General features: G+C 38.7%; 14 protein-coding genes across 14 annotated transcripts; 8 read left to right on the top strand and 6 right to left on the bottom strand. All coding sequences in view use genetic code 12, as the record gives it.

Moving 5' to 3' along the window:
* Positions 1 to 417: 417 nt before the first annotated feature.
* On the bottom strand, positions 418 to 2,439 carry LRO1 (phospholipid:diacylglycerol acyltransferase; the record flags this gene model as incomplete). Its single annotated transcript, XM_051816787.1, has 1 exon — positions 418 to 2,439. The coding sequence occupies one exon, from the start codon at positions 2,437 to 2,439 to the stop codon at positions 418 to 420; it is 2,022 nt and encodes a 673-aa protein (XP_051669925.1).
* A 1,564-nt stretch (positions 2,440 to 4,003) lies between these two features.
* HMT1 (protein-arginine omega-N methyltransferase) lies at positions 4,004 to 5,023 on the top strand (the record flags this gene model as incomplete). Its single annotated transcript, XM_051816785.1, has 1 exon — positions 4,004 to 5,023. The coding sequence occupies one exon, from the start codon at positions 4,004 to 4,006 to the stop codon at positions 5,021 to 5,023; it is 1,020 nt and encodes a 339-aa protein (XP_051669924.1).
* Positions 5,024 to 5,305: 282 nt separating this feature from the next.
* On the top strand, positions 5,306 to 5,848 carry CANMA_004501 (peptide-methionine (R)-S-oxide reductase; the record flags this gene model as incomplete). Its single annotated transcript, XM_051816784.1, has 1 exon — positions 5,306 to 5,848. One exon carries the CDS (start codon positions 5,306 to 5,308, stop codon positions 5,846 to 5,848), a length of 543 nt encoding a protein of 180 aa, XP_051669923.1.
* Positions 5,849 to 6,060: 212 nt separating this feature from the next.
* CANMA_004500 (trans-2-enoyl-CoA reductase (NADPH)) lies at positions 6,061 to 7,002 on the bottom strand (the record flags this gene model as incomplete). Its single annotated transcript, XM_051816783.1, has 1 exon — positions 6,061 to 7,002. The coding sequence occupies one exon, from the start codon at positions 7,000 to 7,002 to the stop codon at positions 6,061 to 6,063; it is 942 nt and encodes a 313-aa protein (XP_051669922.1).
* Positions 7,003 to 7,630: 628 nt separating this feature from the next.
* On the top strand, positions 7,631 to 8,086 carry MBF1 (Mbf1p; the record flags this gene model as incomplete). Its single annotated transcript, XM_051816782.1, has 1 exon — positions 7,631 to 8,086. One exon carries the CDS (start codon positions 7,631 to 7,633, stop codon positions 8,084 to 8,086), a length of 456 nt encoding a protein of 151 aa, XP_051669921.1.
* A 61-nt stretch (positions 8,087 to 8,147) lies between these two features.
* CANMA_004498 (uncharacterized protein) lies at positions 8,148 to 9,500 on the bottom strand (the record flags this gene model as incomplete). Its single annotated transcript, XM_051816781.1, has 1 exon — positions 8,148 to 9,500. The coding sequence occupies one exon, from the start codon at positions 9,498 to 9,500 to the stop codon at positions 8,148 to 8,150; it is 1,353 nt and encodes a 450-aa protein (XP_051669920.1).
* Positions 9,501 to 9,707: 207 nt separating this feature from the next.
* CANMA_004497 (uncharacterized protein) lies at positions 9,708 to 11,153 on the top strand (the record flags this gene model as incomplete). The annotated part of the gene is made up of 1 exon (XM_051816780.1): positions 9,708 to 11,153. The coding sequence occupies one exon, from the start codon at positions 9,708 to 9,710 to the stop codon at positions 11,151 to 11,153; it is 1,446 nt and encodes a 481-aa protein (XP_051669919.1).
* A 40-nt stretch (positions 11,154 to 11,193) lies between these two features.
* On the bottom strand, positions 11,194 to 11,505 carry CANMA_004496 (mitochondrial 37S ribosomal protein mS33; the record flags this gene model as incomplete). The annotated part of the gene is made up of 1 exon (XM_051816779.1): positions 11,194 to 11,505. The coding sequence occupies one exon, from the start codon at positions 11,503 to 11,505 to the stop codon at positions 11,194 to 11,196; it is 312 nt and encodes a 103-aa protein (XP_051669918.1).
* A 293-nt stretch (positions 11,506 to 11,798) lies between these two features.
* On the bottom strand, positions 11,799 to 12,650 carry CANMA_004495 (uncharacterized protein; the record flags this gene model as incomplete). Its single annotated transcript, XM_051816778.1, has 2 exons — positions 11,799 to 11,945; positions 12,033 to 12,650. The coding sequence occupies 2 exons, from the start codon at positions 12,648 to 12,650 to the stop codon at positions 11,799 to 11,801; spliced, it is 765 nt and encodes a 254-aa protein (XP_051669917.1).
* A 906-nt stretch (positions 12,651 to 13,556) lies between these two features.
* On the top strand, positions 13,557 to 15,284 carry CANMA_004494 (uncharacterized protein; the record flags this gene model as incomplete). The annotated part of the gene is made up of 1 exon (XM_051816777.1): positions 13,557 to 15,284. One exon carries the CDS (start codon positions 13,557 to 13,559, stop codon positions 15,282 to 15,284), a length of 1,728 nt encoding a protein of 575 aa, XP_051669916.1.
* Positions 15,285 to 15,486: 202 nt separating this feature from the next.
* On the bottom strand, positions 15,487 to 16,254 carry CANMA_004493 (uncharacterized protein; the record flags this gene model as incomplete). Its single annotated transcript, XM_051816776.1, has 1 exon — positions 15,487 to 16,254. The coding sequence occupies one exon, from the start codon at positions 16,252 to 16,254 to the stop codon at positions 15,487 to 15,489; it is 768 nt and encodes a 255-aa protein (XP_051669915.1).
* A 4,770-nt stretch (positions 16,255 to 21,024) lies between these two features.
* Positions 21,025 to 22,887, top strand: HGC1 (cyclin; the record flags this gene model as incomplete). The annotated part of the gene is made up of 1 exon (XM_051816773.1): positions 21,025 to 22,887. The coding sequence occupies one exon, from the start codon at positions 21,025 to 21,027 to the stop codon at positions 22,885 to 22,887; it is 1,863 nt and encodes a 620-aa protein (XP_051669914.1).
* An 859-nt stretch (positions 22,888 to 23,746) lies between these two features.
* Positions 23,747 to 24,538, top strand: ROT1 (Rot1p; the record flags this gene model as incomplete). The annotated part of the gene is made up of 1 exon (XM_051816772.1): positions 23,747 to 24,538. One exon carries the CDS (start codon positions 23,747 to 23,749, stop codon positions 24,536 to 24,538), a length of 792 nt encoding a protein of 263 aa, XP_051669913.1.
* A 367-nt stretch (positions 24,539 to 24,905) lies between these two features.
* On the top strand, positions 24,906 to 27,137 carry VPS27 (ESCRT-0 subunit protein; the record flags this gene model as incomplete). The annotated part of the gene is made up of 1 exon (XM_051816771.1): positions 24,906 to 27,137. The coding sequence occupies one exon, from the start codon at positions 24,906 to 24,908 to the stop codon at positions 27,135 to 27,137; it is 2,232 nt and encodes a 743-aa protein (XP_051669912.1).
* Positions 27,138 to 27,610: the final 473 nt, after the last annotated feature.

The following is a 27,610-nucleotide window of genomic DNA, read 5'->3' as shown; positions in this document are numbered from 1 at the left end:
AATAGCCACACTAGTTACGAAACAACCCTCAACTTTCTTTGTGCTTTGCACCAAGCTTAATGTACATGCTTGAACACGTAATAATATACATCTTTTCATGGCGAAATTTTTGTGTGTTTTCTGGTCCCCGCCTCCACTCCCCCCAAAAGACCGGAACTCGTCCACCCATTGGGACAAGGCAGGAGAGGGTCACAAAAGTGTATTGCTCAAAAAGAAGTTCAATCTGGCCCTTTGTAGGTCTTATATCCTTTGCCGTTTTCAGCACCAAGTTGTCTCTTCTGGGTAATAGCTTATCCCTTTTTTCCCTTACCTAATGCGTACCAAAGTTAAGTGCTACACACATGATAAAACGCTCTTCGAAAAGGCTTCTCCTTGCTCAAATCCTAATCGTTTCTTCTTACTATAAACTCCTATAATCTATATCTCTAGCCCCTCAACGATTTGTTTCAAATTACTTACATATCTATCCTTAATGGTGGCACCATTTCCTGAAGCAACAGTGAGAACCAATTCATTCAACTCGGCACTTCCCAATATATCCACATGTTCCGCTGTCTTGGCTCCACCTCTCAAATCAAATCTATCTGGTTCATGTTTGATTTCCACAATGGTAACGTTGACATTGCCCGGGTTGAATCTTGACTTGCTTCCCTTTTGCCATTCATGACACATTGTATGGGTTAACAACGACACTGTTCCATCACCATCTCCCAACAAGACTCCATCGCTTGAGTCACTATCAATAACATAGTCTAACTTGACTGATTTGTCGGCCGGCACATACTTGTACGCACGTTCAGTAGGATTTCCCACACCGTAAAAACAGTAGTACTTCAAGTCGGGAGCATTGGGCAACGTAGCTTCCAATGGATTAACCCACTTGCTCTGGATTTGGTTGTTGGTCTCCAACTCTTTTTTAGTCTTGGCTACTCCATGACTGTAGTTGTCCCTGACTCTTTTCGAATACCATGATGGAGCTTCGTCGAGTAGTTGCTCCAAACTCTCATCCATTGTAACCTCTCTTTCTTTGCCATCCTTACCGGTGTATTTGATAAATGTACCAAAACTTCCATTCTTTGGCCCTTCGATCTCCTGACTAGTGTCATTTGTCTCAAAGGTATTGATTGGATCGTCGGGAGCATGCGTCAAATTTCCCCAAATTAAATCTCCTCCTTTGGGGAACATACTAGCAACACCACCAAATGTACGCAACATGTCAACACGTTCTCTCCTGCTGAAAAATTGCTCTAAACCATAGACTGCCAACGCATTCAATTGAACCGTGTCCTTCATCTCTCCTGATATCAAGGCCGGTATAGTTTTAGGAGTTCCCAAAGTTGAGCCACTTATATCAATAACAGCCTCAATGTGTTCATTCACCCAATTAGGGCCACCATTGCCGAAATATTCACCTTTGGCTTCAACCCATTTCAAGAAATAAAATACAACTTGTGACCCCATTGAATGGCCAACGAGGATCGACTTTTCACCACCAAACTTCTTTGTCATTTCAATTTGCTTCTGCAACTTACTGAAATAGCCATCTCGTTTCTCTAAATCAAAATAAGTCAAACGCCAATCGTAACTAGCACTCAACATGTTATCAGGACTGTATCCAATCACAGCTAGGTTTTGCAATATCTTATTCCAAATCCAATACCCAGCAACAAAGAAATCGGCAGCCTCAAATCCTTGCGCAGCACGTACTTTTACATTGGGCGGGTCCAACCCTGTTTCTTGATCAAGCATAATGCTCTTTAGCCAGCACGTCTTGTCAAGAATCATTGTTCGCAACATAAAGAAGGACCCCCATAACCTCTTTCTGAAATATCCAATTGAAGGACAGTCGCCCAGAGTCGTTGTTCCCCACGATTCCAACCCGGTAGAAATGACACCAGGTACCATAACCACATTATATTTTGCCGTGTAGTTCTTGGCGGCTCTTAGCCTCAATCCAACACTAAACGACTCGGCTGAGCCGTGGAGACTGTCATCGCCACCTTCGGCATTTTGTAAATAGGATTGTATTCCTGATGGCAACACGTCCTTCCACCCCTTCCAGTCCTCAAACAAGGAATTTAAATTGTCAAAGTTCAAATTGACCAACTGGTCTAGATCAGCGGGGAAGCTGGCTTTGTTTGTTGTAAAAAACACGGTAACTATAAGACCAAATACAATACCCAAAATGAATATAAATCGTCTTGACTCGCGAATCTTTTTCCTCGATTTGGTTTCTTCGTGGTGTTTTTTATGATGGTGGTGGCTAATCGAATTATGACGGTGGCTCTTCTTGGAATCGTCCTCGGTTACATCAATCTCTTGAATTCCATCTTCCTCGTCACTGCTAACGTTATTTAAAGCAGTTGATTTAGACTTTGATTCTTTCGAACTCGAGGGATCTTTCTCATGTGATTTTCTTATCCTGTTGGTAGAAGACATTGTATTGAAATGGTCCTGCAATTGCCTTCTTTTCTCCGTCTTCAAAAATGGAACCTGAGTTTGGCCGTATATGAGTAAAGTATAAGTTGTTTTTGCTTTGAAAAATTGTCTCTTGCTCTGTTATCTTTTTTTTTATACGAGAGAAGAAAAAATAAATAAAAAGTAAAAAAATTATTACAAGTTCAAAAAAGAAAAAGTCTACAAACGTGCATATTATTGAAAAGAGAGGTGTGGAGGGGGGTTTATATTTGGAAAGAAGGTAATACTGTAGATACTCATGCAAAAATTGAATTCCTCTTCTTAATTGACCAAATCACCTGGTTTTTTTTAAATATCATCTCCGGATTTTGCGGTGTTTCTGTGTCTCGCTTCTCGGTAATAAAGAAAAAGAAAAGGTCGGATCAAATCGTGTCTTGAATCTATCTCCTGTTACTTCCTTCTTGGGGTTGTGAAATACTAACCTATCCAATTTTTGTTTTTGCATCTGAATCTACTAGAAAGTCATTTGTTGCATCATCGTGTGATTATCCCTTGATGTATGAAATCGAAGGTTCTGATTCCAAGATCCATATCGGAGCCAAAACCAATTTGTGCTGCAAAAGAAATTAAAAAAAAAAAAAAAAATCTCGGAGTGATTTGAGGCTGGGGTTATATAATAAAGTGCACAACATAAAGGAAGTCAGTTTGGTTAATGAGGATTATTAGATCTTGTAGAGCAGTTTGAAACTGTATATATAATTAGTTAAAGTCTGTACCTAATTGCATTAAACATTTTAAATTTTATACTAAATTTGTTGCAAACTTTAATCAATTTTATTGCGTTACTTAAACCTTACTTGCATCACCCCCAACAGCTTAAAGCTACCCGAGAAACAACTAACTATATATTTCAAGTCTTGGAAAAGTTTCTGCTTATCAAAATGAGTCTAAATTAAAGCTTTATTAAAGTACGCAAATTTTTGACCCCTAGCTACAAGAGCGTTGAAATTCCTAAAATTCCTAAATTTAAACTCACATATTAAATGAGCAAAATTAAAAGAACGGGATAACATTTAATTGATCTGAATTGACTTTCAGCAGTGGGTATTGAAGATTTAACCCTTAAAACATGATTTAAACTACTTCTTTAATCAGAAATATACACAGACAATCCTAAACTAAAATAAAGCACATTATTTACAATATAAAACTTCTTCATTGCAAACCTGCCTCCATTTGTAGCAGGTATTACAAATTGTTCGAGAAGTTGAAAAGCTCCCCACATGACTATTACTAGCTTGATGTGTTGAACCAGCATTATTATTTTTTCAGAAAACGGGCGTGTGGCGTAGTTGGTAGCGCGTTCCCTTAGCATGGGAAAGGTCATGAGTTCGATTCTTATCTCGTCCAATTCTTTTTTTTCCTTTTTCGGCGTTGTTGGTAATGTCTTAAATTTTTATACTCCAGAGCATCGCGTTGGTGATGATTTCTTTTCTTTTTTTTAGACCAAATTTTATCACAATTTTCACTTGACTCCACACCAGTGCCAACTCCCTTCGCTTATCCAACAACACATCTTTTAATCATGTCTGATTCAGCCACTGACAAGTCAGCTCTCGACAAGTATGAACAACACTATTTTTCATCTTACGACCATTTTGGCATCCACGAAGAGATGTTGAAAGACACATCACGTACATTGAGTTATAGAAATGCCATGTACAGGAACAAGGATGCATTCAAGGGTAAAATTGTTCTTGACGTTGGCTGTGGTACTGGTATTCTTTCCATGTTTGCCGTTAAAGCTGGTGCCAAGCACGTGTACTCTGTTGACATGTCATCTATAATCGGCAGGGCTAGAGAAATTGTCGATTTGAATGGATTCAGTGATAAAATTACTTTGTTGCAGGGTAAATTGGAGGATATCAAGTTGCCGGTTGATTCAGTTGATATTATAATATCAGAATGGATGGGGTACTTTTTACTTTATGAATCCATGTTGGATACTGTATTATACGCTAGAGATAAGTATCTTGTAAAGGGTGGTTTAATTTTGCCAGACAAGTGTCAGATGTATATTGCGGGTATCGAGGATGGCCAATACAAGGAAGAAAAGATTCATTACTGGGAAGACGTCTATGGCTTTGATTACTCGCCGTTTATCAAAACAGCAATGGAAGAACCATTGGTTGACACTGTGAATAAACAAGCGTTGGTGACAAACAGCTTCAAATTTTTTGAATTTGATATAAATACTGTCAAAAAGGAGGAACTCTCTTTCAAGAGGAAATTTGAGTTGTTCACCACCGAGAATGACATGTGCCATGCATACATCGTCTACTGGGACGCCATATTTCCGGGAAAAGAAAGAGTCACTTTACCAACCGGACCTATGAACCAGTACACTCATTGGAAGCAAACAGTATTTTACATGGACCAGGTCTTGGACTTGAAGAAAGGTGATATCATTTATGGTGAAATTTTTGCACGACCAAGTGCCGTCAACCCTAGAGAGTACGACATTGATCTCAAATGGGATTTGCAAACCGAAAGTAATGATGAAAGTAGAAACCAAAAAGGTGAATACAAGTACTTCCTCCGTTAGGATTATGGAAGACGCAATTAGTAATAAAAAGATTTGTGTAGGCCGCGCCGCCATTGTCAAATAGACTTTTGTTGTCATCGCTCGCTTCGCACGTTCTAGAATTAAAGCAACAATTGCTAATTAAATAAATTTTGTGTAACTACGGCTACTCCACTAAATAAATATAAATTGCATCATTGAATATCCGAACGGCCATATTTAAATCTCAGCAAATTTCATTATATTTTAATCATGGCATCGAAATTTTTCATTTGCCTTCTACTTTTTCTTTTCTTAACTTTCATGTTTCGTCAACAAGCCGCAACTGTATTGAAGCTTAAGACCGTATCACCATCAATACCTAACTTTACAAGAAACTTATTCATTGCCACCAAGAATACTACTCAGAGCAACAGCAACACTCAAAAGCAAATTACGAGAAACATGTCCAAGTCAGATAACGAATGGAGAGCTATTCTTTCCCCAGAGCAATTTTATGTCTTGAGAGAAAAGGGAACTGAACCACCAGGATCAGGTAAGTACAACAAAACACCATCATCGGACAAGGGTGTTTATGAGTGTGTTGCTTGCCACAACCCCCTTTACAAGGCTAGTACCAAATTCGATTCTGGATGCGGATGGCCAGCTTTTTATGATGCTATTCCTGGCGCTCTCAATATCCACACCGACAAGAGTCATGGTATGGTGAGAAACGAAATCACCTGTGCCAAATGTGGTGGACACTTGGGACACGTTTTCAAAGGCGAGGGATTCCACACCCCAACCGATGAAAGACACTGTGTCAACAGTATTTCACTTCACTTGAACCCGGACAAGACCGAATAAGGTTCATTTGAGGAATATTTAGGAAGATGATTGAGATTTTAGGAACGGTGTCTGGATAGATGAATGGGATGTTTTTATTTAGATTGTTAGGATGTTACGAATGGGATGTTGTTTTAGGATAGATGTTATGAGAATAAAGATGATGCTTTTAATTTGTTCATGTAGAAATGACTTTTCACTTTAAGTTGAAAAGAGATGTTAAGCTATATAAACTAAATAACGTATGGTACGAAGATCTTTCTCTTTAACTTCTTATACTCGTCACCAAATGTTTTTAAGTATCTCCTGTGCTTCTTGACAGCCCAAAGCCACATTTGACCGGTACTGACAAAAAGGAAAAGCCATGCCGACCAATTACCAACCAACAACGCATATGCCAACCACGATAAAGATTCAAAGAAATAGTTTGGACATGACACCAAATTGAAGCCGTAACCATATGGGATGACATACTTCTTAGTGTCTTCGTTTCTCAAGTTACTCAAGATTTTGTGAGTTTTAAAGTTGGAAAATTCAGCAAAAGCCCACACGGCAACCAATGAGTAAGTAGCCCAGTGTGGTAACTCGTTAACGTGAAACAAATAGCCTAAAGCACCAGAGTGATTACCAACAGGAGCGTAGACAAAGTATGCCAAGTTAAATCCCGACAAGATCCAGTAATGAGTGGAGTTTTTGAAAATGTTAAACATAGGCATAGTGGCGTTTGAAAACTTGTGCACAAATAATGTCTCATATTCACGCTTGGCAAAGTGCAACAACACAATCCAATAAGCCAAGGTTTGTGTTTGAATATGTTCAAATGGTTTCACATTGTACAATGCAGCAATGTTGTAAAACAAAACATGGAATATAAATGGTCCAAAATACTCCACGACAAACACAGTTCGCCATGAAATCTGTGGGCCCAAATCTTTCACGTAAAGTTGGATATTAGTCTCACTTTTGGGAATCCCGTTTTGAGCAAACGATTTATCAGCCACCAATGGAACTTGCTTTCCATTTTCTAACCTGGTCAATCTGAGTCTATGTCTAGAAATGTGGTTATCGGCACTGAGCTCTTCTATCAAATCATCCACTAAATCATCTGTAGTCAATTCATTTGATGAATATGATTTGAGTGTTTTAGAACGTGACTTGACCTCAATTGATGTCATATTGTAATGCTTAGCAACTTTTAGATTTAAAATAGGAAAGGAGAAATATTATTTTTCCATTTCATTTTTTTTTGCTTTTGCCAAATTTGAGGAAGTTTTGTTTAACTCCTGAACTCTTTATAGCCGGATAGGGCTGAAAGGTAAATGCACCGTTTTTGGCTGGGACAATCAACGCGATTGAACTGATACAATATCTACTGTATTTCTAAAAGGATATCTTATGGACGCTCTATCTTTCCCTACTCAAGAACTTCATATGAACTCACTCTGCCTTAGTGTTCCGTTAAACGACTGATGCTTATGAATAGCTTATTCATCGCACTTCATTACTACGAATAACTAGAGTAATATTGACCTGTGGGTATCTCATTCAAAGGACTAGCTCGTACCGTATCTGCTGGTAGTGACAACCACAGTCGGAATGTGTGTGATCACACGAGTTCCTATATGCAGGTCGCAAAAGGACTTTTTCGATTTGGCCCATAAATTTTTTAAGAAGATTCTTCTTTAGTTTTCTATTTTTTCTCATTCGAACGGCAAAAATATAAGTGAGTCAACACATTTTCATCAAAGTTTACAACAAACATTTTACATCACTTAACTTAGACTTAGATACATCAGTTCAACAATGTCAGAAGATTGGAATTCAGTTACTATTATTGGTTCAAAGGCCAGAGTTGGGGGCGGTGGTCCAAGAGAGCATGTTGCCAAGACACAATCACAATTGAACGCTGCAAGAAGACTGGGTTTGGTTGTAGGTACTGAAAAGAAATACGGATCAGCAAACACCAAGTCGAACCCTGAAGGTCAAAGATTAACTAAACTAGATGCTACTGATGATGTTGTTGCCGTAAAGAAGGTTGACACTAATGTCGGTAAGGCTATCCAGAAAGGTAGACAGGAGAAGAAGTTTACGCAAAAGGATTTGGCTACTAAAGTGAATGAAAAACCAAATGTCATCAACGATTATGAAGCCGGAAGAGCAGTCCCAAGTCAACAAGTCTTGGGCAAACTAGAAAGAGCATTAGGTATCAAGTTGAGAGGAAAGAACATTGGTGAACCTTTGTTTGCTAAGAAATCGTAGACCAAATAGCATGATTTATTTTTTGTAACGAAATAAATGACTCGTTTTAACGTACATACTTTTATTTTGCATTTGCGCAAAGGCATATGGCTCGTAAAATGTCTTTTGCTTCTGACGGCTTTTGCGATGGCTGTGGTGAGGATTTTGGTAACGATTTTTTCAATAAGTTTGAAATGTCCTGACGCAACTCCTCTTTACCTTCATTGTTCATCATTTCGGCTAGATGACCCATTCTTTGGGCCGCGAAACTTAGCAGCTCAACATCTGCAGCCACTCTTTTCAAGTTTTCACGTACGTCAAGGTAATTTTGCTCCATATTGACAAAAGTAGGATCCACACTAGCTTCACTTGGGCTGTACACTTTTTCAAAATCCTTTGCAAAACCTTCTGTTTCCTTAGCCATGGTGTCTATTAGAGATGTCAATCGCAAATACGCCAGCTCCCACTCCTGCTTTTCTCGCTTTAATGCTGTCAATTCCGTACTGTACTTTCTAATGTTCCTCAAATTCTCCTTGTTCTTCGGATTGGGTAAAAGAACTGAATCAGTTTTGCGCAGGTCACCTTCTTTCCAGTCCGTGGATATCGAATAATCCTTCAACAGCTGAATTAATTCGTCATTGATAGTTTTGGCAATATTGTTGATTGTGTGATTCTCGGTTGAGACTTGGTCCAGTTTATTTCTCAAATCATTCTCTTCTTTGTCTAGTTCGGCTTTTAAATTCCAAATCAAGAGTTGCCGCATTCGATCAGATTCCGGAATTGATTTGTCAAGGTGCTTGTAGTATTCTGAAACTGGAACGTCCTGATGCGGTTCTCCTTCGAAGCCATTGCCCATCGAGCTTACTCTTCTCCCTCGACTGTTATAAGACAATCTTCTGGTACCCTGGCTGTTCAGCTTTTGTACATCATTCCTTGGTAGTATCTCGTTGTGGCCCTTTAGCGGAGATTGTAGCTGACTCTTTAATCTCTCTTGAGATGTTTTGTGTGAATTTCTTGTCAGCTGCTTTCTTGATTTTGTAGAGCTTTTCGGTTTCAGAAGATAAAACATGTCATTATAAAGGCTATCTGACTGCTTTCTCAGATCGTACGCTAACTCATTTTGAAACTGACTTGGCGGTGTTATCAGCCTTCTTTTCCTTCTAATGTCAAGAGGTGGGGAACTGTCTCGTTCAAAAAAGACTTCATCTTCGTCCGCATATGGAAGTTGATTGGATCTCCGAGTAGTTGGATCAGGCGTGCTTTCACTTTGAGAAGAGAATAACGACGATAGTTTATTATCTCGAGCAAAAATACTCCTCGAATGATGCGGTAGATTGTGATCGCGAGGTGTTGGTGATGTTGGTTTTGGTTTGGAAGATTTGGAAGTACGCCCTCTTCGTGGTTTTCCCGCTCCTAGTCTTCTACTTGTTTTCATTATAAGTAGGCTTAAATTGTCCTCTATAAGATTGTTAAGTCTATGCTGTAGTGTTTGATAACCGAAGATGCCTTTCTGACAAAAGAATGATGTGTTTGTTTTGGTTTTGATTTTCTTTGTACCGCGTTTTGCTACCATAAAATAGAATAGATTCAGCGAAAAGAGGCAGGAAATAAGGGAATCAACATAGAAGACACCTACTACCCCATGACTCAGGTTCAGCTATCACCATGCAGAAACTACGTTGGCCAAATCCAGCCGTTGGAAGATCTGATTGTGTTGAACATTTTTCAAACTCCACACAATACTCTACACCGCTCTTTCCAAATGATTGAGTTAATACAGAGTAGGATTTCTCTTGAGGAAATTCCTACCTCGCTTGACATTAGCTTTCAATGGGAGTACCCCCACAATGGAAGGGAATGTAAAAAATTGGCAGTATTGGCTCGAAATATGTCAGCGTTATTTATCCTAGATATAAACAAAGACGAGAGTTCACTGGTGTTGATACGGCAACCCCAAACCGAAGGAATCGAGTCATTTCAATGGATAATACCGACTGAAAGTGAAGAGGCTGCTGGCCACTCAAACAGCTCACAACTATTGCTATTTTCAACATCCAGCTTGAGTGCTAAACTATTTTCCTTAGACTGCACACACAAGCTATTTACGGTAGACAAACCGTTGAGTGATCGTGTTATCTATCGCAGGACTACAAATGGCACATTCTGGTGCTTGATTGCTGACACTTTTGAGTACAATGTACCTCCAACGATGAATCAATTTCTAAACACTGGCCCTCTCAGCATACCAGTGAACTCAGTTAGATTTCAAAATTTTGTTTCCGAAGAAGCTCATGTGGACTGGTCACCTAGTGGGAACTGGCTACAGGTTCTAGATCGGAATGAAACTTTATCAGGGTACTCTTTAAAGGTATATGGGTCGAATGGTAGTGATGGACCCGATTTGGCTAAACCGTTGGTGGATATTGAATTTGCAAACGAAGTCGAAGTCGAAGTCGATGGTATGGTAAAAACCTTAAAGGGAGCAACACAAAGTTGCTGGTTCTCGTCTGATGACGAGGAACTCCTACTATTAGCAAGGGTCATGGGACATAATTTGGAGCTTCAAGTAGTATCAATGAAATTGTTAAAAGTGGTTAAACGCAAGGTCAAGAACTTGAAAAATACTGCTCCCGATTTGAGCAGTAAAGGGTCCCTCGAAGTAGGAGTCAAGAAAGTTTTTCAGCTCCATGAGTTTTTCTTTGTACAACTAGGCAACCATTTGCTATATTGCTTCCGATACTACCTGGATGAGTTGAAATTTATCACAAACATAGAAAGTCGTCTGGAAATAGTCGATGTAATTGTTGACAAGGATCGGTGGTTCATCATTACTACACACCAAATTCTACTTCACGAGAAAAGCATCGTGAGACCAATATTCTCGACCAATGAGACAATATACTTCACATCACTACTTGACAAAGAGTCCCTTATTGTACTTAACCAGGGACCAAGGAGCGAGCTTTGGATTTACATTAATATCAATCAAGCAACACAGAACAGCCAGAATAAAAGTGCTGCTGGTAATCAGCTGATTGACGAGATGACTGACACATTTGCGATGCGCAAACGGGCAAGAATAAAGTGATAATAGTGTATTATGTATGTACAAGGCGAATTAACTAAACCTAAGCTTTCTTCTTCTTTGGAGCACCTTTATTCCTCCTCTTTCTATCTTCAACCATAAACGTCCTGTGAGCTTCTCGAGGATCCACCAATTTCAATTCTGGAAACCATTTTTTGAAATCTTTGAATGTCGGCACAGCATTGTTGTCTCCATAGTATTTCACCACCTCTGGTCCCTTCAAGGGTGCTTTCAATATTTTTGTAGGATTTCTCTTTGCTGTTGGGTTCCAAAATTCATCAAATATTTCTGCACGAAGCTTTCTCACTTCTAATAACCGGCTCTTTGATGGTATGCTTTTTAGTATAGAGGACATGGCTTGATGATTGACACACTGTAAGAAGATTTTTTTTTTTTATTTTTCTTTTTGCTTCTAAGTTGGAGGAGGTGGTAGCAATTTAAAATTTGCTCTACGAACATAGTAGCCTGGCAAGGAATTGACAGATGAAAGACTACAAACCACCCAATAACAAAACCAGGGAAGAAGGAGTTGGTAATTATAATTCAGGAATATACAACCTGCTCTACTTTTTGGAGAAGCTTTTAACCGTATATTAAGGCTGTGTCAGAATTGAGTCTTTCGCAGCCAATAAGAAATACTAAATGATGCTACTTAAAATGAATCCTCTTTCTTGCAACTTGTGTTATTTGTTCCACATCTTCCTCTTCCAATTCAAAGTTGACAACACCAACAATGTCTTCCATATTTTCCTCCTTTGAAGTTGTGGTGATGGGCAATAACCCCTTTTGAATGACCTATCTCAATAAGATTTGATCGCCATTTTTGTTATACTTTTCAGCCATATTGGTTAGTATATAGTGTAAAGACTTATTGTGGCACACGACAGCATAAGCCTCCACCAAGATGCCTTGTTCTTGACAAAATTCAGCAATGCCAGGAGTATCATCATGCAAATAATGATTGAATTCGATTTGGTTGACTACTGGTTTCCATTTAGTCTTTGAGTTCAATAACTGTTTCAAATCTTCAATGCCAAAATTTGACACACCGACGCTGTGAGCGAAACCTTCGTCTTTTAATCTTTCCATATGACTCCACTGTTTAAGTAAAGCAGGGCCGCCATTGGAAACTTCTTGATGGAGGAGATACAAATCAACATATGTCAAACCCAAGTCCTTCAAATTGGCTTTCAATTCTTCATAAGGGTTGTGATGTTTAAGATGCTTGTCTTCGCTGGGAAAGTACTCGGCAGTGATAAAAACTTCGTTCCTTTTAACCATTGAGTTTTTCAAAGCCATTCCGATTTCTTCATTGGTTCCATAGGACCCAGCACCTTCAATATGGGTAATACCACCCTTCAATGCTAGCTCCAAGGTACCAATTAATTGCCTGTCCAACTCGTTGTGGCCGTGTTTAAAATGTTTGGCACCAATGCCTAAAGCAACAGCGGGAATTGCGTTACCATTGCTAAGAATGAATTTGGATGCTGAAAGAGACATAAGATGAAAACGGACAGATTTGTGAAGTGTTGGTCAAATTCCTTGTAAGTGAACGAATGGGAGGAGAAGTCAATTACACTCCGTTTTATAGTTCATTTCCGTATTGAAAATAATACCGTTGAATTTACACTTTTTCATAACCCCCCCCCCCCCCTTTTAAGATTATGATGCTACACCCATTTGTAAAAATGTGTCGTGTGCATATATTAAAATTGATGTCGTACTAGCCTTGCAGATTATGATCCAACATTTTCAAATTTTAAATGAGAAGCAATGGTTTGAAGCCCGGAGATGTAAGTCCGTTATGAAAGTACTGGGCAACAAGCGTGATGCTTTCTATTCGGTAGAAGGGAAGACTGGAAAAGGAATCCGGGGTATGAAGCTTAATGATTCCATCCATTGCCCACCATTTACTAAGGGAAGAAGTACTTATTCAAATTGCTAAAGTATTACAATGTGATTAAAATACACTCACAAAAACCCGAAGTTGCCTCTTCATAATGGAATGGGCACCAATTTTCAGACCGAAGATGTTTCCAAATTTTAGAACAAAGCCATGATCTCAACCTTAGCAAACAATTTGTCCAATTTTAAGGAGTTGATTGACGTATTATAACCGTGAAAATTGTTGATTGTTTGAAAACAGAACGCACACAAAAACGGGAAAAACACGTTCACTAAAGATAAGGATGATTGAATACTTCCAACTCACTATTGTTCATCTGTTGCATCAGGATCACGTTCAAATTAATTTTCAACTTTGTCGAGGAATAAATATACCTGATTCATAGTGAATAGAACTTTTCCATAAGCACGAGCTTCAGGGTAAATCTTACAACATTCAGCGAAAAACAGCAGTCAAGACCTGACCCACGTTTCTCACCCTGACCAAAAGGACATCGAATCATGCACAATGAAAATACACCTTTGTTCCAGCACGATAGAAGATTGAGTCATGTCTCCGAAGTTGACGAAAATGAAATTGTGTCTTATGTTCGACAAAAGAGACGTTCAATTGCCTCGGCCAAAAATGATATGCCTCGATTAAGCAATAGTTTGCATCATGAAGCGATGTCGCCGCTGAGTTTACCTCATGAAAGTCACGAAGATTTTGGGTCATTGAGTCCGCAGGTTTCACATTCAACTGTACTATCTCAAACAATAAGCGAAATTTTGCTCCAACATGGCAGCGATATTGGCCCAGAACCCAAGACTACATTGTTGAGGGAGACGAGGCTTTTGCTCAAGTTTGCTGTTCCCATAGTCATTACGTTTTTGCTTCAATACTCTCTCACCGTTGCATCAGTATTATCTGTGGGAAGATTAGGGTCAACTGAGTTGGCAGCGGTCAGCCTCAGTTCCATGACAGCTAATATCAGTGGATATGCCATTATTCAGGGTGTTTCAACTTGCCTCGATACATTATGTGCTCAAGCGTATGGCAAAAGAGAATTAAACCAGGTAGGTGTTGCATTTATAAGATGCAATTATTTATTATTGTTGTGCTGTATCCCAATAATCTTGATTTGGACCAATTCGGGCCCCATTTTGAAGTTGATCATTAAAAATCAGCCGGATTTGTGTGAACTAGCATCAGATTACCTTAAAATACTATCACTTGGATTACCAGGATTTATTTTATTTGAAAATGCCAAACACTTTCTTCAGTGCCAGGGTATATTCCACGCATCAACCTATATATTAGCTGTTTGTGCTCCTGTAAACGCAATTCTAAACTATGTGTTAGTTTGGGATAAAACGCTTGGAATCGGTTTCATCGGTGCACCAACTTCGGTGGTGATTACAAACTGGCTCATGTGTGGGTTATTATATGGATATATTTTCTTTGTTGACGGGTACCAGTGCTGGCCCAAACAGAGTTTGTTCGACAAGGTGTTCTTTAGTAATTGGCATAGGATGATTAGACTATCGATTCCAGGAGTGTTGATGGTGGAAGCCGAATGGCTAGCATTTGAAATTATCACATTCCAAGCCGCCAAATTAGGCACAACTGTATTGGCTGCACAGTCTATAGTGAGCACGACATTGGTAGTGCTTTACCAGATCCCTTTTGGAATGAGCGTCGTGTGCTCAACGAGAATTGCGTGGTATATTGGAGCTGCTTCTGGATATGCAGCTAAATTAGCAACAAAGGCAGCGATTTACACGTCAATTGTTTTTGGTTTCGTCAACTGTGCAATTTTGGTTACATTTAGACACTCATTAGCGAAGCTTTACACGAAGGACCAAGATGTGATAGAAGCGGCTACAAAAGTGCTCATTGTCGGCGCAGCTTACCAAATTAGCGATTTCATATCCTGCTCAACAGGCGGTGTCTTACGAGGTCAAGGCCGACAGTATATTGGCGGTATATTGAACTTGATTGGCTACTATTTAATTGCCTTACCCTGTGCTTACTATTTTGCTTTTGCTTGCCATTTGGAATTGGTTGGGTTATGGTACGGGATGATTATTGCATTGTTAGTAGTAAGTTTCTCGCAGTTGTACTTTACTGTGACAAGCAACTGGGACAAGATAATTGAAGAATGTGTTAGCGAAGGAGTAGCCGATGAAGGAAATGTGACGATTGATGCACATTCGTTGTTGCCTAGTATGAGCTCTAGTGTTGTTTAACAAAGGGAGTTAACTGCTAGGCGCAATTGCTTTAGAAAGCGCAGACTGCATGATTGCCAAATATACGAACTCTCCTTATATAGATGAAACATTTGTAACTTATAACGTGCCCTAATTGAATAATAAAAAAAAGTGGACAGATGCTAATCTATTCATTAACTACGTATCTATTGAGAACTGTTTACAAAGAGTAACGCAATCCTTATACCTTTTTATTCACATACTTTTCTAAAAGGTTGTAGTAACAGGTGTAGAGTTTCTCCATTTTGGCAAGCTCTTTTAAATATTCTTGCTTGAGGGTTTGGTAGTCGTCGTTCCTGTTGTTTACATTGTTTTCGTCTGATAGTTCGATGTGTTGCTTGAGATGAAAGAGGTAGTCTGTTTGTCCTTGGACATTGGTAGTGAGGTTCGCGATATGTGGTATTAACGAGCCCCCCGGCATCAAATCATCTTCAGTTTGTTGTTCTTGTTGTAGTTCCTGTTTCAATTTGTTGATTTCACAATCAATTTGATTCTGCTGCACTAGATCAACCTTGCTATTTTTCAGTTCCTCCACATCATGTTTCGAACTTATTTGGTACTTTCCAGGAAATCGTCGTGGGAGTGAATAATGCGTGTCTTCGTGTTTCTTTCTCTCTAAATACAGGTACTTGTTTCTTAAACTGCTTTCCCTAGTCCACTCTCGAATCATTTCGGTGTCTCGTCGTAAATCATCATCTAAGTCATAATTGCCAAAATCAAGACTTCTTGTGTAATCGAATCGATAGCGATTTAATTCTTCATCTTCGTCACTATCATACTCGGGCTGATCTCGATATGGAGTTGATAAATCATCCAGTAATCGTGATTTCTGATTTCTTGTGCTGCGATGCGGAGTCGGAGTACTTGGAAACGACGACGATGTTTTATTATAATCTATAGTTGGCTCATTGGTAACTGTAGTGTCTCCGAATCCCAAACGTTTCCACATCGATGTTGGCTGAGATGGACGTGTTGCAAAATATGGGGGTAGAGAGAGAGAGCATTGATGCGTTTGTTTTTGTTTTTGTTTTTGCTTTTGCTTTTGTTTCTGGTTTTTTGGGTTCTGTCACATACGTTGTCGAAAAATAAAACGCGACATTGAAGGAATTTAACCAATCAATCCTTATACAAACGTTATTAACCCACCCCTTTTCTTTGCACAGGAGAGGTTGCTAATGCCTCGAAGCACAGTTACATCACTGCTAGTCGCTTCTTCCTCATTTCTGCTAGCTAATACGAGTTTTGGCCTAACAATCGTTTCTTTTTCTATTCCCTCGCAGAAAATCAGCTGTTTTACTAAGAGTTGCACAAAAGAGGTTGTCTCTACGTTATTAATTGGCACAAGACTTTCCTAGAAGGCCCTCTCGTCGGCGCATAATGCATTCTTTAAGACGCTTACCCAGATCTTGCCATTTTGTGCAAAGTGACAAAAGGTATCCTCGTGTAATTGTGTTTTTTTTTTCCACCGTTGACGAAAGCCCGTCGGTTGTTTACATTGCGGACCAGATTTTGCTGGTAGACATCCTTTTTGTATTGTTCTCACATCTATTGTTTCGAGATTACGGGCCGGCCAAAAGGTTTTTCGTACCATTTTGGCTCATTGTTGAAGCCTAAACAAATGAATTCGTTGGAAGAGGTGCCGCAATATATATAGTAGAGCAGCAAGTGTTGATAGATTCATAGCAAACACTGACATGTTTTGCCACCAATTTATCTTGACCACGCTTTCCAGTTCCTAAATGGGTGGAAGGAGTATGAAATTCTGATTGACATTTCGCATGGTTATGCTTTTTACCTCTCAGCAAAATAAATTCAATTGTATAAAGGCGGATTCAGCGTACACATCGGCGCATTCTACATTGTTAGACGTAAACTAACATAAACGCTGGTTGGAGTAGATAGTCACAAAACCTAGACTCGATGATGGGCCAATTACAATTTGCCTTCTGTTGTAATCGTAATTATACAGCTTTTCAAAATCCCGTTGGAGTAAACAATAAAGCTCTTGTGCTGTGGGAAAACAAATGATAAAACAATGCGGCCAAAACCCACACTTCCACAATAGGAAAACAACAAAGAAGGAGAAAACAATATGAGCCTCAACCGTTTGCATTCAAAACGCCGCATGGAAAGTGTTATCTGATCTGGGTAAATTAGGGGTAAAATTACTTAGGGGTACAATTGGATACGATGACCAGTATCGTCTACCAATGTTTACAAACTTTAAAGTCTCGCAAGCCAGAGACATTTTGTGTACAATGCTGCTTTTGAGGAGCGTGTGGAGTTTATTCTTTGTCGGGTGTTGCTACATTTTCGCGTCGTGGCTTCAGTAGTTAGATCGTTTAGTTTAATCTTGTTGGAAGAACCCCTACAATGTAAATACATCCGCTAGCTTGAAGAAAAAAGAGAAAAGAATTACTTTGGCCTCTTCTTGTTCTTTTGATTTGCAATAGGTCGGTCTTTCCGAACCACACTATTTCGGAGATTAGCTTGTTTGTACACTGTTTCTGTTTGTATAAGTTTCATATGAAAATGTTGACACTTTTTAACTGGCGTACCTTGTGCAGCCGCTTTTGTACTCTTTGGCGGAGACAAGAAACAAGGGATAACAAGGGACTTTTTTGTGTACACTTTAGAAAATACACGACCGGGAGCTTTTGAAGAAAAACAACTCTACTTGGACAGTAATGTGAGGCCAATGACTTCTAAAAACAGCTAAAATGAAAGCCGACTGGTGTTGCGGAGGTTCTAACTATTTATCCACCTTACCATTAGGGAAAGAGAGCACACCCCTGAATAACTCTTCTTTGAAGCTTGATATCGCTCATTCAAGTACTCTTCCCTGAAGTTGAACTGTATTGTCAACTATTTAACGGGACCAAACCAAGAAAGAAAAGGAAATTGATGTGGAAGGACTAAGTTTCCAAACTATTAGGACCGTGTTTTGATTTCGTCTTATTATCGACAAAGTTTGGCTCTTGAGTAAGAACAATCAATTAGGTGTAGATAATGGCAAAGCATTTGGGACAACTTTTGTTGATTGTTCTATGTATTTACTTTGTGGCGTTGCGCTTGAATGGCAAAAATACTTTCTTAAGCCTTCTGCTCGTCTAGCTGATCATTTGCGTTTGTTGTCTTACAATCTCAGCGAAGCCAGTTGCAACCAAACTTTGTTTACAATTTTGACTGGTCGTAGAATCTTGTCATTAATAGATAGTTCGTAACAACCAAGTAACAAACCAAAATGTAGGCACAGAAAGATGCACGCAAAGTGGATCAGAGGTAATGGTTATGAGTGTCTTTCGTAAACATAAAATTTGCAAAAATTGAAAAACAAATAAACTTTTTGTCTTTTTGTCTTTTTGTCTTTTGTTGGGTTTTTGTGGATCAGCATTTGCTTTTTCTGTTAATAGTTACACAAACAAGAAAAATTTGTTAACACGTTTCCCATTAAACGAGAGCCCAAAAGAGTTAAACTCAAACTCACCCCTATTGTTTGAAATATTAATAGTAGAAAAATTTCCCCAGTGTGCATATTCCGCCTGGCTGCACAAACAACCACCCTAGCGCCAAAAGTTTATTTTGGTCTGGAAAAAAGAAAGGTACAATATATAGGCGAATAAGAGGATATGCGTTGTATTTTGCAAAATTTTGACGAAATAGGAAATAAGCCTAGAAGTGCAATAGAGATTATCCAGCAAAAACCAGAGCACTTTTATCCTCTAGTCTGCAGATCTGGGTGAAGCAATTTTTATCAAAGTCCCCGAAAAAGAACTAAAAGGGTTCTATACTAGTGACTTGCAATTTCAAGATTGTTACATGTTGCTACCATTGGCACAAAGAAAGAAAAGCTTAGCTTGTGAAAAGGAATGGTCTAAAGGGTCGTCCTTGTGGAAAGCTTCTTTATTTTAGTCTTTGCCTAGTATGTCTACTGCATACAATAAATGGTGCAATTCAATCAAACCCTTTATTGATCTTTGCCGTCTAGTGTCCTTCATTATTGGTTCGGGTACCAGTTGTGTTTCGCCAATGTCTCCTTTGGATTTCAGTGATCATGTGTTTATAGGCTTTTCCGAGAAGCGGTTACTGGAGGGAGACAATGAGGATGTACCCGAGTGATTTCTCAACACGTATCTTGTCCTTAGTTACCCAGGGTACAATATTAGCAGCACAAAAGCGTATGACTCTCTAACAATGGGTGTGCAGATTACCCAAAAAAACAATGACAGAGTCACGTTGTGGCTGCACTTTTCTGATTTTCACCTCTACAGGAAACCATAACCACCCTTGGAAGATTCGCAACTAAATGAATATTACACAAATTCCTGCTTGACTTGCCATCATATGATCACCAACTATTGGGGTCAGCATAACCATGGGTCGATTTTCAATGGCTTAAAATAGAACCAGAAATAGAAAGCGAACGAGTTTTTATTTCCAGGCGTCGGGTACTCCCCGTCGAGGTAAAAGTCAAACGAACCCTCTACTTTTGGTGAAGAATAAGATTATACTTTTTTTTGAATACCACAGGCACATTGTATATTCAACAAAATAACCTCTTTACTGAAAAATTGCGTTACTTTTCATTTCCAACTTTAAAATCTACTGAGACCTAATGTGTCAGTTCATTTTTTGTTTCTATATTTTTTTTTTTGCGTTTGTAACAATGTCCAGCTTTTTCTTATTGTAGTGGGTTTTCCATTCCGCGTATGGCAGTGCTTTGAAACCCCCTTTATTGCTTTTCTAATCGCTGTAAAAGGCAACCCATACACTTTGGTTGTATTCTAAAATCGCCAGTTTTCATATGTCAAGATGGAAACAGGGAAAAAGAAAAAAACAAAAAAAATAAAAATAAAAATAAAAATAGAAAATTAAAAATTAAAAAATTAGACGAGACAAGTGGGGCAGGACAAAGAAGACCTTAAATTACACAAAATTCATTGGAAAGAGTTTACTGCTAAAATTAAAACCATATCCTAATTTTAACCCTTGATACATTAAATCCCTTTATTCCTCAAGTCTTTTGTCTTCTTTTTTTTTTTTTTTTTTTTTTTCAAAACAAATTAAAAATGCAATTTCCATAGTCTGTATGTATACCATGCACAATAGCACCTACTTTCTCGTCGTCTAAACCCACGCCCCATTGTTTGAGAGAAAACCACAACAAGGTCTCAAAATTAACTCTCCTAGCGTAAAACAAAGGGGGACATAAAATAATAAACTTAAACGAAGAAACGTCTAGACGCATTAAGCTTTGCTATTTTAATTTATTATTTTTAATTTCCAATCAAATATATTTCACTCAATTTTTAGAGTTTATATAACCTCTGTATAGCCCACCTACTTCTTCAAAAAAATAGCATACAGGGTTCTTTTTGTTCAACTACAAAACCTTCAAAGTTCACATTATTTTTATTATCATCTATTACATACGTCTCACTAGTCGTTGCAAAGGCTTGTGTGCACCTATTCACTGAGTTACATTCTTCTATTTTATTCCTCACACAGTTAAGGACCCTGGATAAGATAAGACAATACAATTCAGGTATTTTTCTTACGAAGCTATTGATCAAACCATCTAATAGCACCTACATTCCTTTATACATAGCCTACTTGCATTAAGTACCTCACACTCATTTGTTACATTTACATATTCATTTACACACACTCATTTCAATTCTTCCCCATTTTTGCATATATACACACACTTCATTACATCATGATCGCTGCTGCCAAACAATCAAGTCCTAATGGCTTTAGTCTCTTTCCTCAAAACAAAAGGACTCATTACCCAGGGTTGTCACAACATCATCAAGCTCCACTTCCACCGCCACCATCTTTTACCCCCAAACAGTTTGAACAGGAGCTTTATTCTTCCCACATGTACTCATCAGAAATTTCCACTCACGAGAAACAAGTATCTGAATATGACATGGACATTTATGAAACAATGCTTGAACAGATTGAACAAACCAAACCAAATGTCAGTCTATATAAACAACAACCATATCTTACCCCAGCTATACGGGTTAAACTTGTTGAATTCTTGCTCAAAATGTCGGTACGCTTGAAGATCCTTCCATTTGTGTTTTACAAAGCAGTACGATTGTTTGACAGATATTGCTGTAAGCGCATTGTGTTGTTAGACCAATCACAGTTGATCATCACAACATGCTTATGGATTGCTAGCAAGATCAACGGTGGCAATAACCATTTCGTCAATTTGAACAACTTGAACAAATGTGCTGATGGGTTTAGAGTCATTGGTGATTTAGGTTATGGAAGTGGTGGTAAATTTATCGGTCCAACTGAGCGGTTTAGATTACCCAAATTACATGAATTGGTCAAGTTATGCGGGGCTAAATGTAAATATGATGTCGGAATGTTTAAGCAAATGGAACTACACATTATGACCACATTAGATTGGAGTTTATGCGATCCACTGATTGAGGAGTTCATTGTCAAGAGCAATGAATTTTGCACTTGTCAAGTACAAGGAGCAAGTGAAGGAGATATTAGCACTGGAGAGATGTTTAAAGTCAAGGAGTACTTGAGCTACATTTCCTTATACTCATTTGATTTGGTAGATGTGAGCATGATTGAAGTTGGTCAAGTTATATCCGATTTAATCAATGATGTATTTCGAATCGATTTCAGTTGCACCGATTATCAAATTGTGCAAACTCCAACCACCTTATCTTCGAGGTCTAGTTATTCATTAGCACGCATCAACATAGAAATGGAGCATTATAAGATGATCAAAAAGTGTTTGATCAAATCCATTTTAAACACTTCAGAGTATATGTTGAGTTTATTTGACACCAGTGGTCCACAATACATGTACCGTGCAGTGGTGAATGGCTGGGCACCAATTTGCAATAGAGCAACAACCACGCGTGTTTATCAAGATTACACTGCAATGAGATCGGGTTCATTTTCGTCAAGTGAACTGTTTTCAGCTCCATCTCCTACTGGTTCGGCATGCTCGACAAATTCAGCAGGAGGTGCAATGAACATTGCCGTTACGCCTCCAATTCCTTTTATGTCAGCACCGGCCAATGCAGTGGTGAATCAACAAGGCAACTTTTCCACACCTCCGGATGTCAGAAGCAAGTACAACTTTGCTGTGCAAGTGCCAAATCAACCACCAAGGCAGGCTCCACCACCACCGGCACAACATGCAACAGTGCCACATCACCTGTTACCACTTCCGCATTATAAATCAACACCACAGTTGAAACACTTTGAATTTCAAAACCAACAACAGCAGCCACAACACCAATCACTTCGGGTGAATACCAATTTACCTCAAGGACAAAGTGGCTCCTTTTCTGCAGCATCAACATTATCATCCTCGTATCCATCAGCTACATCATCAGCAGTTTCATCTGCTAGCACACAAAATACAAATGTATTTGATAGACCAATCTTTATGCATAGTGGAAATGGAAGTTCGCTTGCCATTGGTGAAGGCAGTTGTATACTGAGATCAAGCACTCCGATGAGTGATATTGATACTGCAATGGGAGCAAACAAAAGTCCCGGTAGTATATATATGGCAATGGAGAGAATGAAAACCTAAACATTAGCCCACTCACTCCTTTGTTCTTCCTTTTTTACTTCATTGTGTTTTTAATATTGTTTTTTTTTTGCATTTGCTTTTATCTCAGAGGGAAACTTGTGTATCCTTAGCAAGTTCCGTTTGATTTGATATCTGCCTTTTAATTCATTTTAGTTCATTGGGAAAATAGCAGTAGTGGTCTTTCACTGCTGCTTCAGTTATTCAAAAGTTATTTTTTATGAGAAAGTTATTTAGTTTTCATTTATTTCAGTTCGAGTACGAGAGATATACATTCTTAGCATTGTTAGTTTATGTTTAATACACTATATGTACATTGAAACTTTGTTTGTAGTGGTTACTCTATGGCTCAATTGGGAAAGATTTATTTATAAAGCCTCGGGAATTAGGCGTATTGGAACACGATTCTGTGAGTCGTGTTTTGTGATCAATAAAACACAGCCATTGGTTATGTAATATTTAATACTAGATTTATGTAATTTATTACATAATAAATCATTGTTTTCAAATAATACGCCAAAGTTTCTTTTTTTTTTCTTAAAGGAGAGAGAGAGAGAGAGAGAGACGAGAAGCTAAAAAAGAAAAAAAGAGAAAAGAAAAATGGAACCAAAAGAGAAACAATCATCATTGAACCCGTTGTTGAGTAGCTAGTATTCACCCTAACAGGAGTTGGCTTTTACTTACTGCATACACGGAATATACCTTTGCTTAAACCGAAGGCATCAGTTTTATTTGACTTACATTCGCTATATCAACTGTTAAGTGAAACAACTTAGTAAGCATACACAGACACACTTGCTTTTGTCGCAGTCCTTTTACACATTATCATCAAGAACAACTATTACACCACAAAGTCTTTACCATGTTATCGTCTTATATATACCTATTATTCACACTAATCTTGCCCATCCTTGCTGATCCATCGATGGAAGAGTTGGAAGGTACTTGGACATCGAAATCAAATACCGTGTTTACAGGCCCTGGATTTTATGACCCTGTCGATGAGTTGATAATTGAGCCAGATTTGCCTGGTATCTCTTATTCGTTCACCAAGGATGGCCATTATGAGGAAGCTCTTTATCGTATTACGAGTAATGCCAAAAACCACTCATGCCCAGTTGCTTCAATCACTTACCAGCATGGAACTTATGAAATTCTTAGCAATGGGTCAGTTGTTTTGACACCTATAGCAGTCGACGGAAGACAACTATTATCGGACCCATGCAACCAAGACGACCCATCAAAATCAACTTATTCCAGGTATGTGCAATCAACATGGTTCAAAACTTACCAAAAATACGTTGACCCATATCATGGCAGATGGAGATTGCAAATTTATCAATTTGATGGATCTGAAATGCAACCATTATATTTGGCTTATAAACCACCACTCATGTTGCCTACGGAAGCGCTTAACCCAACTGATTCTACTAGTGAAACTGCATCAACGTTGGGCGATAGCAGCAGTAGCAGCAGCAATAGTAAGAGGAAGAGAAGTCTTATGGAAGTAAGATCTAACTTGAAGAGATCTTTGGAAAATTCCTACCGAACCAACGCCGTCAAGAAAGGACATGATGATGCATTTGACAAGTATTGGTGGATTAGTGTCGGTTGTTTAGGATTGGCATCGGGTTTCTTTTTCTTAAAGAATTGAGTAGAATAGAGAGATGTACGAGGGATCGTTAATGCAAGTCATTTCGTCTTTTAAAAAGAATACCGGTTTTAAGTTTGATTTTGTTTTCTGTTTAGGGATGTAGAATATTTTATTGGTAGCAAAGTTGTTAACAATGTTGTTTGCATCGCTCTCTACCGTCAGGTATGACGTTTCGAAAATGGAGCTACTCCCTTGGGTGTGGGTATTTCAACACCCTTTCCATGCCGTAAGCCTATCTCGACCTTTTGTGTAACTTCAGTGACTTTCTCACGGAAAAGACAAAACGAGAGGCAAAGTTAATCTTCTACCACATTCACATAGCAAATAGCTAACACAACACTCAAAGTCACCAACACAACTACTTACAATGTCCTGGTTTGGATCATCCACATCGGCACTTCAGCTAGAACTAGACAACAAAATATCTGAAGCAACCTCAGAAACTATCCCCAATGGAGAAATTGATCTATCCATAGCTTTGGAAATCACTGATTTCATTAGATCCAAAAAATTACCTGCTCAAGCGTGTATGAGAAGCTTGAAGAAGCGGTTAAACATGGTTTATTCAAACCCCAACTTGATTACTAGTACCTTGAAGTTAATCGATTTATGTGTCAAAAATGGGGGGTTCCATTTTCTTGTTGAATTGAGTTCACGAGAATTTATTGATTACTTGATTGATTTTATTTTCAAAATCCATTACAATGTTCAAGAAAGCATGGTAAAACAAGATGAATCAAAGTACAATGTAGGGGAGTATATTTTGGAGTTGCTTAAATCTTGGTATATTGCGTTCAAGGGACAATTACAATTAAATTATGTGGAGAAAAAGTATCAAGAATTGGCTAATGAAGGTTATCAGTTCCCATCGGTTAATGATTCAGTAATAGATTCGAAATATGTTGATTCTGAAGTTCCACCTGATTGGATTGACTCCGATTCATGTATGATTTGTTATACGCCATTTTCAATGTTGAATAGAAAACATCATTGCCGTGCCTGTGGTGGCGTGTTTTGTCAAGATCATTCAGGAAACAGTACAACCTTGGTAAATTTGGGAATTATGGAGCCAGTCAGAGTTTGTGATAACTGCTATGCTAAACAGAAACATAAATCGAAAGGGAAAGCTACTGGTGAAGGAAGAAGAAAGTCAAGAGGTGGAGTCGAGGAGGGGGCAGAGGATGAAGATGAGCAAATGAGACGGGCGATTGAGTTGAGTTTGCAGGATAGTGGTGTGCAAGTTGAACCTCCAAGGGAATCGCCAAGAGCTTCTAGTGGTGCTAACAACAATGAAGAAGAAGATGAGGAATTGAAAGCAGCCTTAGCGGCAAGTTTAAGAGAGTATGAGCAATCACAGCCGCAGACACAGCAACCACAACAACATCAGCAACAGGGTACTGGAACTTTTGAGAATCCATTCGAGAACGAGGCACAGCAACCAGCTTCTGATGTTTACAACATTGATTTTGCATCAACCTCTAATTATCAGCGCCCTCAATTTGGCGCAACACAAGGTCAATTTCAACCACAACAGCAACAACAGTTCAGACCACCATCATCGCAACAGTCTCAACTTCAGGATCTTTCACAAGCTGAAGAGGAACAAATCAATCTATTTATCACCTTGATGAACAATGTACGCAATGATCCAAAGAAACAGGCCAATATTATGTATGACCAAAACTTGAATGAATTACATTCTCAAGTAATACGATTGAAACCAAAAGTCAATCGGTCATTACGTGAGGCCATGAATAAATACAGTCAATTTTTGGAAATGAGTAATAAACTAAGTACCATTACTCGCTTATATGATCAATTTTGGGAGCAGAAACTTAACGCCGGTATCAGTAATGTTGGCTTCAATAACGAATATCCATCATATCCTCTGGTTGGGTATCCAGCCTACCCAAGACAATCTTCGAGTCAGCAGCCAATCAGTCAACAGACAAGTGGGGTTGCATCTGCTCAGCAAATTCCATATTCGCAGTTTAGTGGCCAAGCTCCATCAGAGCCCAATTTTGGAGCCATATACCCTTCAGAGGTACCGCAAGATGATCCATATAGTCAACCAACAGAACCAAACTTAGAAGATGAGGAAGAACAACAACAGCCACAGCCACAGTCGCAGTCGCAGCAGCAAAGACGTAAGTCGTCACATCCTGTTTATCCGACAAGTGACATTCTTCCAGATTTAGGTGACAGTGACCAAGAAAAGAACAGCACTCATAACAATAACAGTGATTATGTGACTGTGTCATTACCTCATTATCCTCCACCAGAAGACTTAAGCAATGACTTGCCCCCACAATCATTTATTCGTCATGCAACTAGCAATTTGCCTCCTAATGCTTATGAAGCTGCATCAGCAAAGTATCCTACGTTGGATAACGTCGAGGAGGATTATGATAGACAAAATCCAACTAGAGAACAACGAGAACAACAACAGCAGCAACAACAACATGGACATGGGTTGAATGAACTTCCCCAGTTGCCTAAAAACTTGCCTTCTTTTGAACTAGAAGAGACAAACGAGAGAGAAGCTAGTCATAGTCGTAAACAGTCACTGTTTGAACCAGAGCCTTTAATAGATTTATAAGCAATGACACTGAAGAATGAAAAGATTAGTTTACAGTATGTAGTAATCGTCACACATTTACTTGGAAATTCACCTTTGGCTATTGGAATCTGCTATTGCGCAATATGTTTATGTCGATGTAATCACCCCCCCCCTATTGTTGGGTACCATTGTATCTGTTCTATTTCTAACTCCTCTATTGTAAGGCAGAGGAGAAGAGAAATGGAGTCATAGCAAATGACGAGAGGAAAAAAAAAAGTTGCTTAATCAAGAATTTTTCAAATTTTTCATTATCTTTTCAAATACAACACATCTGTTAAACGACTCCTAAATCAGTTCTTAGACGTACTTATTCGTTACTAATATACACTTAGTATATATATATACATTCCTGCCCAGTTCAGACAAAATCAGATAAACGTGTGTTTTAAACCGAGACACACAACGAGAGCTGCCGAATAAAGTCCGATTACGTTAATTACTCATAAATATCT

Source organism: Candida margitis, assembly GCF_024628925.1.
Source record: "Candida margitis strain CBS 14175 chromosome Unknown scaffold40, whole genome shotgun sequence".
In the NCBI taxonomy this organism is placed as follows: domain Eukaryota; kingdom Fungi; phylum Ascomycota; class Pichiomycetes; order Serinales; family Debaryomycetaceae; genus Lodderomyces; species Lodderomyces margitis.
This window is presented reverse-complemented; position numbering and strand designations above follow the sequence as displayed.